This window comes from Aulonocara sp. 'chitande type north' Nkhata Bay, linkage group LG15 (assembly GCF_057382095.1).
Source record: "Aulonocara sp. 'chitande type north' Nkhata Bay isolate Kocher_YH1m ecotype deep benthic linkage group LG15, A_spYH_male_GT1.1, whole genome shotgun sequence".
Lineage (NCBI taxonomy): Eukaryota > Metazoa > Chordata > Actinopteri > Cichliformes > Cichlidae > Aulonocara > Aulonocara sp. 'chitande type north' Nkhata Bay.
Genome location: NC_141358.1, coordinates 22,707,623 through 22,726,684, shown reverse-complemented (window position 1 = coordinate 22,726,684; position 19,062 = coordinate 22,707,623). Strand labels below are relative to the sequence as shown.

Sequence of the window (19,062 nt, the reverse complement as noted above, 5' to 3'; positions counted from 1 at the left end):
TTCCAACAATGGCAGCAGCTAGTTAGTTTTAATGTTACTCTTATTATTCTTTCTGGGTCACAAAATAAACGTTTAACATATTTTCAGGCGAGAATGTAGCTGTGTAAACCTCAAATATCTGCTCAGTTTATCAAGACACCACATATTTTCAAAAGCACTCCGACGTTTTCGGAGACGTCTGTTACCCACTAGCTCGATAGCTAGCCGGGGGCAAGGCTCACTAGAGCCCGTGAGAACACCGGACTCCTGGCACATCGTTTTCAAACCCACCGCCATCTTTCGCTACTCAGGATAAATATATATAAGTCACTTAGATAAGTTAAAGATGATATTGTTTGGCTTTTTTTAGTATTTTATTTGTTCCTGAGTAAATCTGTTTGGCTGAGATTAAAGTTATAGTTTTTACACAGCTGAATAAACGTCAAGCAGACTGATTATCAGAAGTGTGAGATGCTGGAGAATATACTCTGGTATCCTGTTATATTTTAGATAGGAAGGAGTTTATTTACAACATTAACATTTCAACCCTGACCATAACTACGGATCAGATGAAAAAATCAACATCAATTCAATGTCGTCTTGCTATCTGGGATGGCAGTGCAGTACCGTGTAGCCTAACGGACCAAGGTTAGCATGATTTTTTTTTTTTTGCTTACTACAAAGCTAACATGTAACATGCGCTTAAAAGGACAAAGTAATGTTTCGGAATCATCGCTTAGCTTTTAGTTAGCAAAGTCGAACAGTAATTGAGATTAACTAGGGTACTTACGGTCAAATGTGTTTTTTGTTGGTGCAGAGATTTCGCATCACACAACACAAATACGAGGTTAACTGTGATTGGTTACCACAAATTCTGATCACAGGTTGTGGTAAGGGGTGGATAAAAAAAAACAAAAACCCCACAACCTTCAGTCTTGCTGATCCAATCACAAACAATGTACCTTCTCCCGCCGTACTTTGAATTTTCGGGATGCTATCTATATATGTATCTATATATCTATATATATATCTGCCCAGCCTTTTGGCGGACTTTTTATGGACAGTCATGTCTAAACGGAGCGCTGCATTTCGACGGAGAGTGTCCTGAATTCGTATTTGAGGTAAGAGACAAACGACTGGAGGTCCATTGTGCGTCAAAACAATGATTTTATTGAAACACATATATGTGGGAAGCCGAGCACGATCACTCAAACAGCATCGATCTTTCCAGAACAATAAATGAGGAGTCATATATATAACATCATGGTTTCAGGAAATATAACGCCCCTTGTGCGTCCAAGCTAGGGATGCACCGATACCACTTTTTTGGAAACGAGTACTTGCATTTCAGTACTCGCCGATACAGAGTACTTAATAAAAACATGATTTAAATTTGCAGGTAACAGCTTTAGTCTTATAATTTAACAAAAAACAAACAAACAAGGGACTAGTTTGGAATTAAGAACATTTATTTAAAATGAAAAGCATGTTGTATGCAACATATTACTGAATAAATAATTATAAAAAAACAAAATTTAATTTTAAATTTGTTCGTCTGTTTCTCTGTTTAGAAGTCTCACTAGTACAGTCACAGCTGGGATGACATCAGAGGCTAGTGCGTCGTAGCTGCTCACTGCTCAAGAGCCCATTGGTGAGCGGTGAGATAGTCAGGGAGTTCGTGCACTCGCTTTTGCTCAATGAGGGACTGGAGCATGTAATACGTGCTGTTCCAGTGCGTCTGTACGTCCTGTTGCAGTCTCTTTATTGGCTGGTTGAGCTGTCCCTGAATGTCCTCGAGGCGGGAGTAGGCTAAGGCGGAATGTTTAAAATGCCCAACTATTTTCCGTCCCACTGCTACAGCATCAGCTATGCTTCTCTGTGCTAATAAGCGTGGGTAAATAAGCGTGGGTAAACTCTTTGTACTCGTTGTTGTGTTGGGATTTTCCACTTCCCCTGCCAGTGGCGGACTCCCTCAGACATCGGTGCGTTGGTGGTTCTTTGTGTCTGGGGATGGGTGTCCAGGTACACACCGGCTCACTCCTTGGCGGCCGCTTATCGGAGCCTGGGGCTCGCTCGGGCCACTTCGGAGGTGGGGTGCCCCCGGCCTCTCGGCCTGGGTCTCGGTCACTCAGGCACAGCTGGCTGCCGGCGGAGCTCACGGGCACGTCACTGCAACTCCCCCTGGCTTCTGCTCCGCGGCTGCTGGGTGAGCCCTCATCTGGGACTCTCCTCAGCTCTTTCTGGGACAGTGGCGGCTGCCCCTCTGTTGGTCTTCCTTGGTCTCTTGTGTTCTGGGGGCCTCTGGATGTCTGGAGTTTTGATCTCCTCCATACCTGCTTCATGCCCTGGAGGACGGGGCTATGGCCCCCCCACACCCTCTAGCAGATCATTACATGAAGGAACCTTTTAAAAAAACAAGCGCGTCCATGCTCACAGGTGTACACACGGGTGATCACACCCACAAACTACACCCTTTTTGGCTCCTACCTCAAAGCACACTGTGTTCTGTTGATCTTATGTGCTGCACAATAATGTTTAATATTTAGTATTTACTGTCATATTCCCATATATCATTGTGATGTTGTTTATTCTATTACTCTTGTTCTCTTCTGCTTGTTTTCTTTTTTCTTTCTCAACAGGTGATCCAGGTGATCGATATATGCTTTTTTTTCTCTGCCCGTTCTGTTGGTTTTTGTTTTTTGCCCTTCTCCCCCGTCCCTCTTCTCACCTGTTTCTCTTTCCCCTTCTTTCCCCCAGTCAAGTCTGTCCCGTATTCAACAAGTGAAAATAAAATAAACAATAAAAGGTGAATCAAATGGACCATTATGGCAAGGCTGGGATGGTCAGTTTGGTAAAGTAAATCCGTTGGGCATCTTTCTTTGCCTTTAGACAATAATTCTGATGGCAAAAGAGCCAAACGGGACAGGCAAAAAAAAAAAAGACGTTTCACCTCTCATCCGAGAAGCTTCTTCAGTTCTAAGGTCAAATGGTGGAGAGTCCCAGATATAAACCTAGTGGGAGTATCCCCCCACAGAAGGACAAAAGGACCCCCTGATGATCCTCTAATCGCCTGAGCCAAGGTGTGAAACTGGGTGTGGGTCCCAATCAGCCAGAGTTTCGGGTGAGTTCATTGTGAAACCTGGCCCCACCTTATCATGCGAATTCCTGAGATCAGATGGCCCAGGATGTGAGTGGGCGTTAAGGCGTCTGGGAAGGGAACTCAAAACTGGATTATAGATGGCAGAGAGTTGGTGTCGTAAACCCCCGCCTCTGTTCAAAGATGGTCGCTCACAGTGGACATAGATGGCTTCTTTCACTCCTCTTTCAAACCATCTGTCCTCTCTGTCCAAAATGTGAACATTGGCATCCTCGAAAGAGTGTCCTTTATCCTTAAGATGCAGATGGACTGCTGAGTCGTGTCCTGTGGAGGTGGCTCTTCTGTGTTGTGCCATGCGCTTGTGAAGTGGCTGTTTGGTCTCTCCGATGTAGAGGTCTGGGCATTCCTCGCTGCACTGTACAGCATACACCACATTGTTAAGTCTGTGTTTTGGCGTTTTGTCTTTCGGGTGAACCAGTTTTTGTCTGAGCGTGTTGCTGGGTCTGAAATACACCGGGATGTCATGCTTGGAGAAAACTCTCCTGAGTTTTTCTGATACACCGGCTACATAGGGGATGACAATGTTGTTGCGTCTGTCCTTCTTATCCTCGCTGGTGTCTGATCTTCTTTTCTGTTCCTCTTTGCTGACTTTAAGAACGCCCATTTAGGATAGCCGCACGTTTTGAGTGCTTCCTTTACATGTGTGTGTTCCTTCTTTTTTCCTTCAGGCTTAGAGGGAACATGTTCTGCCCGGTGGTGTAGGGTCCTAATTACTCCAAGTTTGTGGGAGTCAAACAGGAGGTACTGGTTCGTGTGTGTGGGCTTCCGGTAAACTTCGATGTTGAGTTTGCCGTTCTCTTCAATGTGCACGGCGCAGTCCAGGAAAGGCAAACGGTTGTCCTTTGTGTCTTCCCTAGTGAACTTGATGTTTTTATCCACAGCGTTAATGTGCGCAGTGAAGGATTCCACTTCTTGTGTCTTGATTTTGACCCAGGTGTTGTCTACATATCTGTACCAGTGGCTGGGTACTCTTCCTTTGAAGGAATGTGAAGAACTCATCAATATTTATTTTCATATTAATTATTTGGAGTGATGGGTTTGAAAAAAGAGAATTACATCATGGTGTCAGTTGTTTACAAATTGTAGAATTTGGCATTCGATTTTTAGCACTTTTGTAATCTTTATTTCCTTGCACCAATAAGTTGATGTTGAGACACTACAATGTGACAATTTACCCTTTTCCGTTTTTAGGGAAAGTTCTAAATGGCATTGCCAGCTAATTTGGTTTAAATTTGATTACAGATGCCACTCCTGCTACTCGGGTGGTCGTTCCTGTAAACCTAAATGCCACTGAATTCAGGCAGGCACTACGGGACAATATTGCATACATACCTTTGCAGTTCGATCTATGCAAAGTGAATGGACAGCGGCTCATTCTTCCTCTTGAAGAAGAGATGCCCCAAGAAATTAGAGCAAGAAACCTACTGGGTCGCTCCAATCTTTATATCCGTCCAAAGGTATTCAAATGTTCCACTGGGGTGGCTGATATGGCATAATTGTCACTATTACTGTAACTCAGTGGCGCTCCAGTCACCCTAGTATTGTATAAGACATCTTTAACATGTTACTGCTCAGAATAATAAATGCTGTGATTTTCCCCAAAGGATTTGAGACATTCATCTGCAGTGTTGCCAACTTAGCGACTTTGTGGCTATATTTAGCGAGTTTTCAGACCCCCTTAGCGACTTTTTTTCTAAAAAGCGACTTGCGACAAATCTGGCGACTTTTTCTTGTATTACTGGAGACTTATTTATGACGACTTTTTGACGTGAAAACACGTATCGCGCTTACTCTCAACAAGCAGCGGTGCTGCGGTGGGCACCTCACCCGTGCCAAAGCGCTCCCAGGCGGAGGATAGTCCTCCCCCAGCTGCTATCAGGGCATGAGACGTTCACACCTGTGCGTCCAAAAGGCAAATGAATCGCGCATGAGCGAAGCCGCTGCGCTGCTTCATTTTAAGTGTGGCTGTTTTGGTTCTTGTCTTTGACTTGTCCTCTGTTCTTGTTTGTCATTTGTTGTTCCATTTCATTTATATTTAAATACTCTGGTGTTTTAGATTACAGAAGCCAATGAGGACTCAACTGGTGGAGAAGTTGTGCAGTCTGAAATGGCAATGAAAGTGTTTGACAACTGCCTTTGGACTGTAGCACTATAAATGCATTACACCCTCTCATCATCAATATTTACCATATTACAGTGTGCTGCATGACACCGAGACACCTGACCATGGCAGGCACAATGTACAGGAGCCAGAGGTTTTCAGGTAAATGGCACTCTGTTTGTTTATGAGTTGGAATTTTAATCTTAAACTATTGCACAATTTTATTTATTTTTTTGGTAAAACAACTGTTGTACAAACTAATTCTATCATTATTATAACTTGGATCATTTTGTGTAGTCTAGATCAATAAATATCTGCATTGGGGTCTTCTTCCTGCTATGAAATATTTCTGCTATTGCTTTGCAGTGGTCTGCATGAAAACCATACAGTTCATTCTAGTAGGCATGGTCTCCAGGAACCAGAGGTTAACAGGCAAGTGGTAGTTGTTGAACAACATGCCAAAACTTAAGTGTAAACTGGAACTTATAAAGCACACACCATAGGTAAATAGACACTCAATTAGTACAATATACGGGGTGAGACCAGCGAATATTAAAATTTTAAAGGTTGCATGTATTGAACTGATAACATTTATGTGCTCTGAATATAGACCAATGGTTCAATTGCCTCATTCGGTTTCTGTTTTGCTTTTTCATGTTTTTCAGATATGTTGATGTCGTGATATTGGTATTTTTAATTGCTGAAAATGCATCGATAACACTTTAGTCAGCCTGACCATTCAGACACTTGGAACTACAAATCACCCAAACTATTCCCAGTAAATGGGCACTGTAGTGGCAGTTCCTTATGTTTCACAAAAAAAGTAAAAGAAGACACTGCTGCCCTGTGATAATCTTTTGTGCGCAGGGAAAACTGCACTGTCAAAACTTGAAAGTTGCATTGTATAGTTTATTGATCCATTTTGGCAACCAATAACAAGATCCATTTTTGTTGCTTCATGCTGCTTGTCTCTCGAATTAAAAAAAAAAAAAAAAAAAAACCCAAAAAACAAAAGGCCCATCTCAGTGCATGCTGGTCTTATACCAGTCTCTTAAGTTATCAAAAATAGCCCTGAAATTCTTCCTGGCTGACTTGATAAGATAAACAACAAAACAATGAAGTGAGCATTAACCTACAAATAAATAATGATTAACCCAAAAATAGAAGTAAACTAACAACAAACTTTATATTTTAATATTTTGAAATTTGTTAAAATACAAATGGCTCCAACAGATGCAATCAAGGACCACATGGCCATTTTAAGTGGCTGTATCTATACAGTAAAAGAATGTGAAATCAGATTCTTTGATCAGATGAGTCATTCCATTTCAGTATATATACATGATATTAAAAAAATCAAATGCATTTGTTCTGTTTAGGGAAGAGTTTTACATCGACTCTGCAGAGTCAGAAGTATCAGACCTGGATGAGGCTGTCCTGTATGGAAGCCCATTTCCGCCACTAAAAAAAAAAAAAAAAAGCTAGTATCCATAACTCGAAATTTCGAGTTACTTTTCTCAAAATTTCGAGTTAGCTCTGCCAATCAAAAATATACGTGAATGAGGTCGCTTTCTTGTTACCCGGAAGCATATGGCGCAGGACCGCGCACTCAAAAACGGATCCCAACAAATTAAAGTATGTTTGCTGATAGTAACACCATGTGATTCAGCTAATAACACAGGGATTTCATCATTTGTGAAGCCAGGCTGAAAACACTCAGCAATCTGTGCATTCACGACTGGATGTAATACCGGTAGCTTAGCTGTAGCATTTGTAGCTGAGGGCTTCAGCTTCCGGGTAACATGGAAATGACGTCATTTACGTAGATTACTGATTGGCAGCGCTAACTCGAAATTTCGAGTTGCTTTTCTCAAAATTTTGAGTTAATATGTCGAAATTTCGAGAAAATAACTCGAAATTTCAAGAAAATAACTCGAAATTTCGAGAAAGTAACTCGAAATTTTGAGTTATGGATCCTTTTTTTTTTTTTAGTGGCAGAAACGGGCTTCCATAGTCCTGGCTTCCCCTGAACAAAATGACTCACATGTATGTCTCATGAACAACACTGCCAGAACTGCTGTGTATGTGTTTCATGTAGTCATGACCTTTCTCCCCCCCTTTTCTTCAGGACGAGATGGACCTTGTGACTGTGTTGAAAGATTTCCAGGAAACGCATCTTGACACCAGCAATTATTGTACAATAATAGCCCGACGAAGGAAAATCCTACATAGTGCCTGCATGGCACTTTCTAAGTCATATTTTGCCTGGCATAAATTGCCAAATATTGAATTTGTTGGTGAAATGGCCGATGATTATGGAGGCCCAAGGCGGGAATTTTTTCGGTAACCCATTCCCATCTCTCTCACACAATAATAGAATGCGTGAATGTGTTTTTTGTTGTTGCAAAGATGAAATCACAATTTGACTCTTTTTTGTTTGTTTTTTTACTACGTTTTCCTGCAGCTTACTTATGGTCGAAACTCAGAATTCCCTAGGGATTTTTGAGGGGAAGCCTGGCAGTCTGTTGTTCAGCTATAGTCAGCAGTTGCTGTCAAGCAACAAGTTTTATACGGCTGGTAAACTGATTGCTTGGTCGATAGCACACGATGGGCCAGGGCCACGGTGTATCAACAGACACCTGTTCTGTATGATGTGTGGCCAGAAGACATCTCTTGATGACTTCGATGTAGAGGTCTTCATGGATGAAGACATCAAACAGAACATAGAAAAGGTAAAGCTGTGTGCATGCTGAGGTGTAATTAAATTCAATGAAACACAACGCATAGCTTAACTCATCAGTGGAGCGTCTCAAAATGTAAGTACACTTAGTGAATGCTTTAAACGTATGTATTTATGGAGGTGCCTGATTTTCAAGGTTTCCAACTGCAGCACCCCAGAAGACCTGGCAGACTTGAAAAGTCACCTTGGGGACTGGATTGCAGGCTGTGGTATCCCTGACATCTACACTGCCACACTACTAGATGTTAAGAGGATAAGGGGCGAGATTGTATCTCATTTTGCCAAAAGTGGCCACCTACAGATTAGGTCTGTAATTTTTATTATTTTTATGGGTTTTTTGCCATTTTTTCTGCATAAAGTTTTAAAGTAACTTCAGTTCTTTCCATAAATATAAAATAATTATTACTTTTTTATTTTTTAACCCTTTAAACACCAGTTTGTCCACTGCACCAGCTGGACGACAAACTCAAATCTCGCAATTTTATATAATTGCATTGCTACTGAAATTTCTTGTATTATTAATAGTAGAGTCTGGGGCATATAATTGATTCACATCAACATTGATTATAATGCATTGTTATTTTAGTGCAGAGAGAGCAAAAACAAAAACTCCCTCTCAGCTTGTTCGTGGCCAAAAATGGCCACCCCTTGTTTACATTTACAAAATGCTATAAAATTCATATATATATTAAGAAAAATGTCCAGCTTTTTTTACTTGATTTTTTAGATTAGCATCAGGGCTATTCATCAAAATCAAAATTTCATTCAAATTCTGAATTTTAACCCTTTAAATACCAGTTAGAGCACATAATCATAACAACTCATAAATAGAGAAAATCATAAAATCCCTTTTTTTTTTCTAAATAATATATGCCAACCATGATGAAGGTTAGATGCATAGCAATAATTAACAGCACCAATGACATTTATGCAACATTGTTTTTTTCTGCAGTGGCAGAAAAACCAAAAAAATTCCCTCTCAGCTTGTTCGTGGCCAAAAATGGCCACCCCTTGTTTACATTTACAGAATACTATAAAATTATTCTATATTAAAACATTTTTCTACTTAGACCAACTTTATTTTTTAAATGAAAACCAGTCCTAGTCATGAAAACCAAAATATAATTCAAATTCAGAAATTATACCCTTTGAATACCAGTCAAATTATATGTTACTACTATGTTTTTTGGGGGGCAATAAAGTTCACATTTTTTCAGCAGTTGAATGACGAAACTTTTTTTTTTTTTTTAAATCATTGCAGGTCAGTGCCAGTAACAAAAATTATTATTATTAATATTAATATTTTGTATTATTCCTGTGAGTAATGACCCCAAAAAAAGAAACTCCCACTTTGTTAGTCATGCCAAAAACGGCCTTTTATTGCTTGTTTGTACAAAATAATGCTCTTTCTGTGTGTGTGTGTGTATGTGTGTGTGTGCACGCGATCTTTGCAGACACTCTTTCCACAGCTGGAGCAAGTGGTTGCCGTTCTTCTTCTGTTTATACACAGTTCGCACCTTTTCCTCATTTTGTTGATGGGCTGTGGGTCATACTCTGATTCTGACTGCTGTATCTCAGCAACAATAGCAGCGGCTGCTTTTGAGCGTGGGGCACAAGGCCATCTTGCAATTTCTGGAGTCACCAGCATATGGCCCAGCTCCTCCAGGAACACCCTTCGTTGGTAGGTTTTGGTGGACTCCCACTCAGGATGCACTGCTTTCCACAGGACAAAGGCATTGTATGCTGAGACGTCCAGAAGATTGTAGAACAGAGCCAGTGACCAGCGACTGGTTTTCCTCCGACAACTGTAGGTGCCAACAACCTTGTCTAGGTTATCCACTCCACCTTTACACCTATTGTAGTCAAGGATTGCTGCTGGCTTCTTCTTTTCCCCATCACTGACTGCTGGTTCCCTATGCTTTGTGCTCAAAAGAAGCACATTCTTCCCTCGCTTGGGCATGTAGGAGACAGCCATGGTTTGGTGAAGGCAAAGAGAGATGAAAGAATCTTCCTCTGTCGCAGCTGAACAAGCTGGGGAGGGAGCTCTGGTTTGTTTCTCCGGATTGTGCCAAGCAGAGCTAGTTTTCTTCTGAGCAGCTCCTCTGCCAAGCTGAATGAAGTAAAGAAGTTGTCACAAGTGACAGTGTGTCCTTGGAAGCCCCTCTGTCAGTTGTAGCACAACTCTCATTCCCTGATTAACTTCCCGGGAACTTCCAGGTGATTTTCGTGTGTAAATTTCCATCTTCCAGGCATAGGAGGTTGCCACATCACAGGTCACCCAGATTTTAATGCCATATTTTGTAGGCTTGCTGGGCATATACTGTCGAAATCCACATCGACCTTTGAATGCAACCAGCTGCTCATCGACACACACATCAACTCCTGGATTGAACAGCAGGGGGAGACGAGCAACCCACTTTTCCCACAGGACCCGAAATGCAGCAAGCTTATCGCTCCTGAAACGTCCCGGGCGGATGAGCTTGTCATCAAAGCGGACGTTAGCACTGATCTGGGAGTAGCGGTAGAGGGGCATTGTAGCACGAAATATTGCCCGTCCGGTCTTGTGAGCCCACAAACCACGCGTTGTTTCATCTCTTGGGCGGTAGACACCAGCTAGAATCAAAATTCCGATGTAGGCTCTCATCTCCACATCATCCACATCCCTCCAATCCTCACACTTTCGCCTCCCATACAGGTTTGTGTGGGTGCACAGCAGCTGAATGATCTCTTCTGTCACAAACAGGTCAAATGCAGATCTCAGGGTGCTAATGCGGGCAACTGCGTACAGGGTGGGCCCTGGAGTGATACTAGTGGGTACTGGATTGTAGCGCATGGTCTCCTCAGCAGTGGGAAACCACTCAATATTCCCAGAACGAGACATCCACTCAGCCACCGGCGCCCCGGTCTCTGCCGCTTCTCCTACCTTCTCTGCCATTAGCCGCTCTGCCTCGACTGCTGTCTCTGTATCATTCTCACTTGCTGAAGAAGAGGAATCGGGCACTGGATGGTAATCCTCATCACTGGTAGTGATGCTGTCATTCTCTGAGGAGACTGAAGAAGATGCCTCTTCTTCAGATGCAGAGGATTCCTCGTCATCTTCGCTTTCTGAGCGCATCACATAGTCAAGTGCTTGAAGCAGTGAATATGACCGTCTTGCCATCTTGCCAGAGCAAAAATGATCTTGAAGCTGCTGGGTTTATTTATAGCTTTACAAATGACTGCACCTGTATAAACCCCAGGACAGAATTAGAAATGGTCCCAGTTTGTTGTTGTTTATGCTACAGCTACAGCTTTGAACTTTGCAGAGTGTCCTGTGAGTTCTTTCTGTTTTTTTTTTGCAGGCAAAAAACGGTGTTTCCGTCTGTCTTTGAATGCCGCTTTTTACGTCACTCGGATGGTGCGTTCAGGGCGCCATCCGAGTGACGTAAAAAGCTGCGTTTGTCGGAACAGAACACCTTTTTTTCGGCGTTTAGAATAATTAAAAGGCGTTTTTTACGCCATTTCTTAACCAAACGGGTTAGAAAAGTGGCAATTTTTGGCACTAATGGCTTGCCAAAACAGGGACTAGCAGTAACGTGGATCTGTCGGGCGTGCTTCCCCATGACACCAGGAAAAGAGATCGCCACTTTCAAAATAAAAGCTCATCTAAAAAATACATGCAGGGCTTTAGGACTCGAACTTAAAAAAAAAAAACTACATAAAAAATAAAAAACACCAGTAATTTTATACGTTTTAAATTGTAAGTTTGAGACTTATAAAATTGTACTGATAATTTCATAATTCAAATTAGACAAGAATTGGGTCTGATCACCAACAAAAACCGCCCTAAAGTAAAGAGACAAAATCAACACAAGGCAGTACAATTGGGAACACAACAATCATAGTTAGCCAATCAGGCGGGTGGCAACAGATTACATCACAATTTGTAACATAAAAGACCAGCGGTCCCTTTCCTGGTCTTTCTGAAGAAACTTCCAGTCACAGTCATTCAGTCATCTCTTCTACTTTACTCTTAGTGGTATTAAGAACATAAAACGTAAGTATTGATATTGGAGCGTTTTTTTTTAGTGCCTTTGTACTATGTACAACAAATAATGTAGTGAAAGATAAAAGATCTAGCCATTTAAGTTCCTGTGAATATAAAGACCCCTAAAATTTGGCCTGACTTTTCTTTCGGCCTATGAATGTTTTATATATGTGTATCTTCATTTTTCTCTCGAAGAAAAAAAATCACTTTTGATAAATTCACATTTAGTATTGATAGCAATGTATTTGTAGGTGTCATAGTTTGATGAACTTATTGTTTCAGGGATATTTAATTGAAAAAAACCACCTGAATGTATTCATGAAACTGGCATCTGTTTTTTTTATGAAATATTAAGATCTTACAGAATCAGACAAATCTTCCAGATCTATAACAGTTTTATAAACTTTAAGACGTTAAGTTTGGGCTGTTAGTATGAAAAAATTGCTTAAGGCTGGCACTCTGCCCTGGCAACCGCCTCCCAGCTTTGCAAGCCAATTACTTTCCCAGTTACTCTATACAGCAGCTGAGTAACCAATAGGAGTATAGCTAAGTATTTATCGTATTCATAGCCCTGTATTGTCATGAAATTGTACTGTGCCGGAAGACAATTTACATAGCAGACAGGAGGAATAGTTGACAGGAACATATATAAAACAGAAATCTATTCAGCCCCAATGTTTTCACTGCCTGGTGCAAAGGGTAGTGGTCATCTCCCACAGAGCTGTTTCTGGTCAAAATATTGCCATTTTCTGCCCAGTTAAGGAGGGCGGGATTGACCTAAAAGCAGGGACAGTAATTCTATAATTCTATTGGCTCAAATGATTAAAAAGGGGAGCCAATATGAACTAAAGCCACAGAGACCAAGCAGGTGCACTATGTTTGTGTGTGTGTGCGCGCGTCCGTGCCGTGTGTGGGATGGGCAGGCAGGCAGGCAATCTTTGACTAGGTCTTCAGTAAGATATCTGTAATGTTGCTGTTTTTCACTTCCTTTTTCAGATAATCTTCCTATGATGATTACTTGTTTTCTATTGTCCACTGTAACCTATTTTCAAGTATTATTTTAATTAATAATTATTTTATTTATTATCTGAAAAACTTAAGTGTGGAAAAGAAAATTGTGATTTTTTTTTCTGCGTTCCATCCAAAGTGAATTGGATAGACTTACATGTGCTGTAATATTTGTATGTATTTTATTAAGGCTCATACGCGTTAAATTAATTGTCAGACCAACATTTTGTAAAGATAATTTGTGTTTTCACAGAAATATTGAAATGTTTTCGCGTATGTAAATATCAAGCAGGAACCTCAGAAACACACTTGGGGTTGAGGAAGTTAATGATGTGTTTGTTTCATATCAAAATGTGAAGAGACAACATAAAAGCAACAGGTGTTACTCTATTCTATCAGAACTGGATCCAGCAGAAATGTATGAACCTGTTAATGTGTTTCTTTTGCTTTTTTTCCCCAGAATGGCCTTAATGAAATTGACCAATAACCGGCCTGAGACGCCGTACTTCAGGCCCCCACCCATTCACATCCGGGTGTTAAAATCTTGTGACCAGCTAAAGGTGATTCAATTCAATTTTATTTGTATAGCATCAAATCACAGACACACAGGAGTAAGATCATAGAAATACATTTCTTTATTTATGTATTTATCAGGTGATCAGCTGGGATATCCAAGATGGAGGGGTCAAACCACTGTTAACCAAAAAAAAAAAATACGGTGGCAACAATCACTGACGGAGAGACAGTGGCAAAAAATTACTTTGTTTGAAGAATTCTCATCCAAAGTCAAAGAGGGCATGTCTTCCATGATGAGGGGACATGAGCTGAGGGGCCAAGCTCCCCCTTATCTAATCAACATTACGGCGAGGACACAGTTCTTTAAAGCTCCTGCCCTTGCAGTCACAGAGGCCCTCATCACAAAGGCAGAGGAGCTTCTTGATTCACCTTCCCCAGCCAACACCACTGAAGATGAGCCCAACGTTTGGAGGGCTTATTATAGTGGAAGGGGAGGTTCTGCAGGTAAATATTTGTGGTTCCATCAGAATTGATACTGCTTTAGGTTTTCAAAGAAACCATTACTTTTTTGTCTTTAAAAGTAAAAATAATAATTTTTGTTGTTGTTGTCAAACAAACACAAAATTGTGAGAACAAGATCAACCGCTATTATTTTGTAAATGGTTGTAGATTTATCATTAACAACAATAATAAAATAATAGATGTAGTAAGTCAAGAAAGAAGCACCTAGATGTACACACACAGATTTATGTAATCACTATAACTGACATTATATTTTAATTGAATTTTCAGTGTTCTGCAGTGAGGAAGGTTTTCGCAGGCAAACAACAGGTGCCTATACGAACGCTCCAGCTAAAGCAGGTAATGGTGCAACTAAAGTGTAGTATTGAAAATGGTGAAAATAGGCATATTTGAGATTTGTATTAGTTAATGAATAAATCTTTCATTCTGTCATGTTTGTGATTTCAGGATGGGCATACCATGACTGTCTCCTTGTGGAGGGAGGCATCAATTGACAATGTTCATGTGGGAGATCAGATAAAGGTCTCCCATGTCAAAGTAAACCACTCTGCCTATGGTGTACAGCTCCAGACGACCTCCTATACTAAGATTGAGGTATGGAGAATCCATATGTTTGTACCAACATGTAATAGCAATGTCATTTAACAAAATGTTTAGAATTATAGGTGGTCCAAAAGATTGACTCTGTTCATCTGGATGTAGCATTTTCAGGTGGGAGAAACGTTTCGTCACTCATCCACGTGACTTCTTCAGTCTCAGACTGCAGGTTTCTGAGGTCTTTGATCAGGGCCCATGACAATTTGTATATTATTGATCAATGAACTGACCTTCCAGCCTATTGTTCCTTCAGTGGCAAGACAAGGCAAGTTTATTTATATAGCACAATTCAACAACAAGGTGATTCAAAGTGCTTTACAGAGACATTAAAAAACAAAAACAATAAAAGGAGCATGATTTAAAATCGATTAAAAAAACAAAACAAAAAAAAACAGTAGATAAAATCAGTAGTTAAAATGTACGTTTTGAAATTTAAGCTTAAAGGTGTGGATTTGGTGCTCTGATCTGAGGCTTTCTGGGAGTGTGGAGCATAAAAGCTGAATGCAGCTTCTCCGTGTCTGGTTCTGACTCTGGGAACTGATAAAAAACCGGATCCAGATAACCTGAGGGATCTGGAAGGTCCATACTGGGTCAGGAGGTTACTGATGTATTTTGGTCCTAAACCATTCAGAGCTTTATAGACCAGCATCAGAACTTTAAAATGAAGACATGCACAACCACAAGAGATTTGTTAGGCATTACTTTATTTGCAAATTAGATTTTTTTCAAACATAATAAATGTCTGCTAAGACATTGAGCAGCATCAGTAAAGCACATATTAAATTTTCCAAACACATGACTTACAACAAACCTAACTTCAACTCATTTTAAAAGAGTTTTTTCTTAAATAGAACAAGTTCAAGCTTTTGCAGCTGAAAAAAAAAGGTTTATATGTGTGAAGGAACTAACTTACAGAAGTGTTTCAGGATAAAAGGTGAATCAAATGGACCATTACGGAAACGTAACGCTGTTACAGTCCTGCAGCCTAACTGAAGAATTCAAACTGAGTGGCATGGTTCAGGGTTTTGTTTCTTTCTTTCTTTGGGATAATGACACTAATGATTGTGGGCACAAAAAGCTGAAATGGTTTGAAATCTCATTGTGTACTTTCAGTTCTCTGTTCCCAATCCCCCAGAAGACCTTAGACTCTAAGGTCTTCTGGGGGATTGGGAACTGAAATGATACAAAACAAATGCTCTAAGGCTTAGAGCATTTGTTTTGTATCATTTAAGTTCTAAATTATCAGACATGGTGCCAACTCACAAAGTGCAACAGGAGAATTGTATTATAATTTTTCATGTATCTGCTCAGTGATGCAAAAGAGAGAATGCCTTTCAAGTGGTTGAGCATTATCACAATAAAATGATTCATGGCAGAGTCTGTAACTGCTCAGTTATAGAAATAGACACCTGGTTTTACTGACTTCTCTACCTTAGTACCACAAAGTGCAGTTGCATGAAACAAGTGACTCTGATGCTTTTTTCCCCAGCCACCTGACTGTAATTGTTTTGTGTAATATTTAACTGTCATATAGTAAATCTAATCAGGGACTTTTCTTTTTATGATTGTAAATATTTATTTTATTACAGTTACTATTTTGCATCATTTTGTTGTTTTTTTGTTTTTAAAGCTTTTACAAAGCTTCATCTTTCATGAGGTGACGTATCTGATGATGAGTTTTTTGGTGTTCTGATAATCTTAGTTTCTAAATGTGCCAAATGTAGTGTTTGTAATTCAATAAACTTTCATGGGAGAAAAAAAAAAAAGAAGTGTTTCAGGAAACCATAATAAAAAGTATAAAATACTGAAATGCCTATTATGGATATATTTGATATCAAGAAGAAGACAGATGTGTCGGTCGCGAACGAAATGGCTCTTAGAGGCGGATCTTTGACGTGAACGACGCGAGCCGGCTTCTTATCGCGAGCTGTGTTTTTTTTTTTTTTTTTTCTTCCTTCTCTCACCCTGCTCTCTCGCACTTTTTTTCCGCTTCACTCCGCACGCGAGCCTTGTGCTTTGTGCTGGGCAGAGGGGGAAGGGGCGGTAGTTACACTCGCAGTAGCACAGGAACAGAGCGGGAGGGAAAGAGGAAGAGAGCCAGGGACAACAATGTCACATTAGGGCTACGTCCACACGTACCCGGGTATTTTTGAAAACGCAGATTTTTCTATGCGTTTGCACCTATCGTCCACACGTAAACGCCGGTTTTGGTGACTGAAAACGGATATTTTTAAAAACTCCGGCCAGAGTGGATATTTTCTAAAACTCAGTTTTTGCATTTACGTGTGGACGAGAAAAACAGAGAAAATGCAGCGTCAAAGATGTGCGCCTTTTTTGACGTCACACTGTGCTCCACGTTATTGTTTTGGTGAAATGAATTTCTACAATACTGTTACTGTTAATTGTAGTCTCTGCAGTGTATAAATGCTTACATATACACACATAGTTACTGTCCCTCCACACATACGACTCTGCTTCTATGCCCCAGCTTTGTTTACTTTTTCCCACCGAGGCTTCTAGACTTCTGATTGGCCAACATTTCTACACGGTTAGGAATATATCGCCACCTGCTGCTTTGGCATGTTCCTAACAGCGTTTTCCTTCTAGTGATGGGATTTCCGGCTCTTTTTAGAGTGATTCGGTTCGGATCACTAAAAAGAGCCGGCTCTTTCGGCTCCGAACCGGCTCTTCGGGTTGTTTTGTTGCTTTAATTAATTTATTATTAACAATAATATAAAATTATGCACAAAAGGAATTACTAACGTAAAAACAAGTGGTTTCATTTATATATGTTTATATATAAATATATGCGGTGGCCCCTAGAGACAAAACACGTACAAACTCCAAAACACATTTCTAGCATGAACTGAACTTCCAAAGCAGAGCTACTAGATCACTTAAATTACACAATTGAAAGCATGTGTGTATTGTTTGTGTATTTATACACAGGCACTCATATATATATTCAAATAATTTAAAAAAAAGTTCATTTACCTGTTATTACCACACACCAAATCCGGTCGTTGGTACTTGCTGGCTTGTGTAGCCACAAGATAACAAAGGCTCAACACTGCGCCCAGCATCCTGGAACACTTCTGTTGTCTTTTGTACATGTTTTGAGTTTTTATGTGCTTCTGAGTTTTTATATGCTTCTGAGTTTTTACGTGCTTCGGAGTTTGTACGTGTTTTTACATGTTTTGGAGTTTTTACGTGTTTTGGAGTTTGTACGTGTTTTTACGTGTTTTGGAGTTTGTACATGCTTCAGAGTTCGTACGTGATTTGAAGTTTGTATGTGCTTTGTCTCTAGGGGCCACCGTAAATATACTTTTATTTATTCACTCCACATAAAATGTAATAAATAAATAATATAATACAAAAATCAACTATTCACATTTCAAGTTTTAACTATTTAAATTTTCAGCTTTTTCCTTTCACAAATTTAAAGTGAAAAGAACACAAAACACTGCAAACCACAACACAATTAAATATAAATAATAATATGAAAACTAAAAGAACATGCATATTCTCTGTCATATGGACCTGCATGAATAAACTTTCTCAATCCTTTATCATCTGCAACCGAAAATAGTTGTGGATGATTACTATACCTTTCTAATGTTGTTGTCCCTGCCTCTCTTTCTCTCTCTCTGGCTCTGTTCCTGTGCTACTGAGTGTAACTACCGCCCCTCCCCCCTCTGCCCAGCGTAAAGCACAAGGCCCGCGTGCAGAGTGAAGCGGAAAAAAAGTGCGAGAGAGAGGCTGAGAGAAAAAAAAAAAAAACCCCACGTGACGGCTCGCGATAAGGAGCCGGCTCGCGTCGTTCACGTCAAAGAGCCGGCTCTAAGAGCCATTTCGTTCGCGAACGACCCATCACTATTTCCTTCATTTCTGCGTTTACGTGTGGACGGGACTATTTTTTAAAACGAAAACGGAAAATCTTTGTTTTCAAAAATACCCCGTGTACGTGTGGACGTAGCCTACAAAGGTATAGAAATCACCCACAACTATTTTCAGTTAAGGATGATAAAGGATTCAGAAAGTTTATTTATGCCTATATGACAGAGAATATGCATCTTCTTTTTGTTTTCATATTTTAATTTATATTTAATTGTGTTGTGGTTTGCAGCGTTTTGTGTTGTTTCATTTAAATTTGTTTAAAAGGAAAAAGCTGAAAATTTAAGTAGTTAAAAGTTGAACTTTGAATAGTTGGTTTTTCTATTATATGATTTATTTATTACATTTTATGTGGAGTGAATAACTAAAAGTATATTTACGGTGGCCCCTAGAGACAAAGCACGTACATACTTCAAAACACGTACAAACTCCAAAACACGTGCAAACTCCAAACACGTAAAACTGAGAAGCACGTAAAAACTCCAAAACATGTACAAACTCAGAAGCACATACAAAATACA

At 40.1% G+C, this 19,062-nt stretch overlaps 1 protein-coding gene across 1 annotated transcript; it reads left to right on the top strand.

Annotated features, from left to right (window-relative positions):
* The first annotated feature begins 4,495 nt into the window (after nucleotides 1-4,495).
* LOC147313062 (uncharacterized) lies at nucleotides 4,496-8,366 on the top strand. Its single transcript, XM_086264517.1, has 8 exons — nucleotides 4,496-4,593; nucleotides 5,334-5,399; nucleotides 5,604-5,676; nucleotides 6,624-6,671; nucleotides 7,236-7,283; nucleotides 7,366-7,580; nucleotides 7,702-7,969; nucleotides 8,114-8,366. The coding sequence occupies exons 1-8, from the start codon at nucleotides 4,496-4,498 to the stop codon at nucleotides 8,345-8,347; spliced, it is 1,050 nt and encodes a 349-aa protein (XP_086120643.1). The 3' UTR covers nucleotides 8,348-8,366.
* The last annotated feature ends 10,696 nt before the right edge of the window (nucleotides 8,367-19,062 follow it).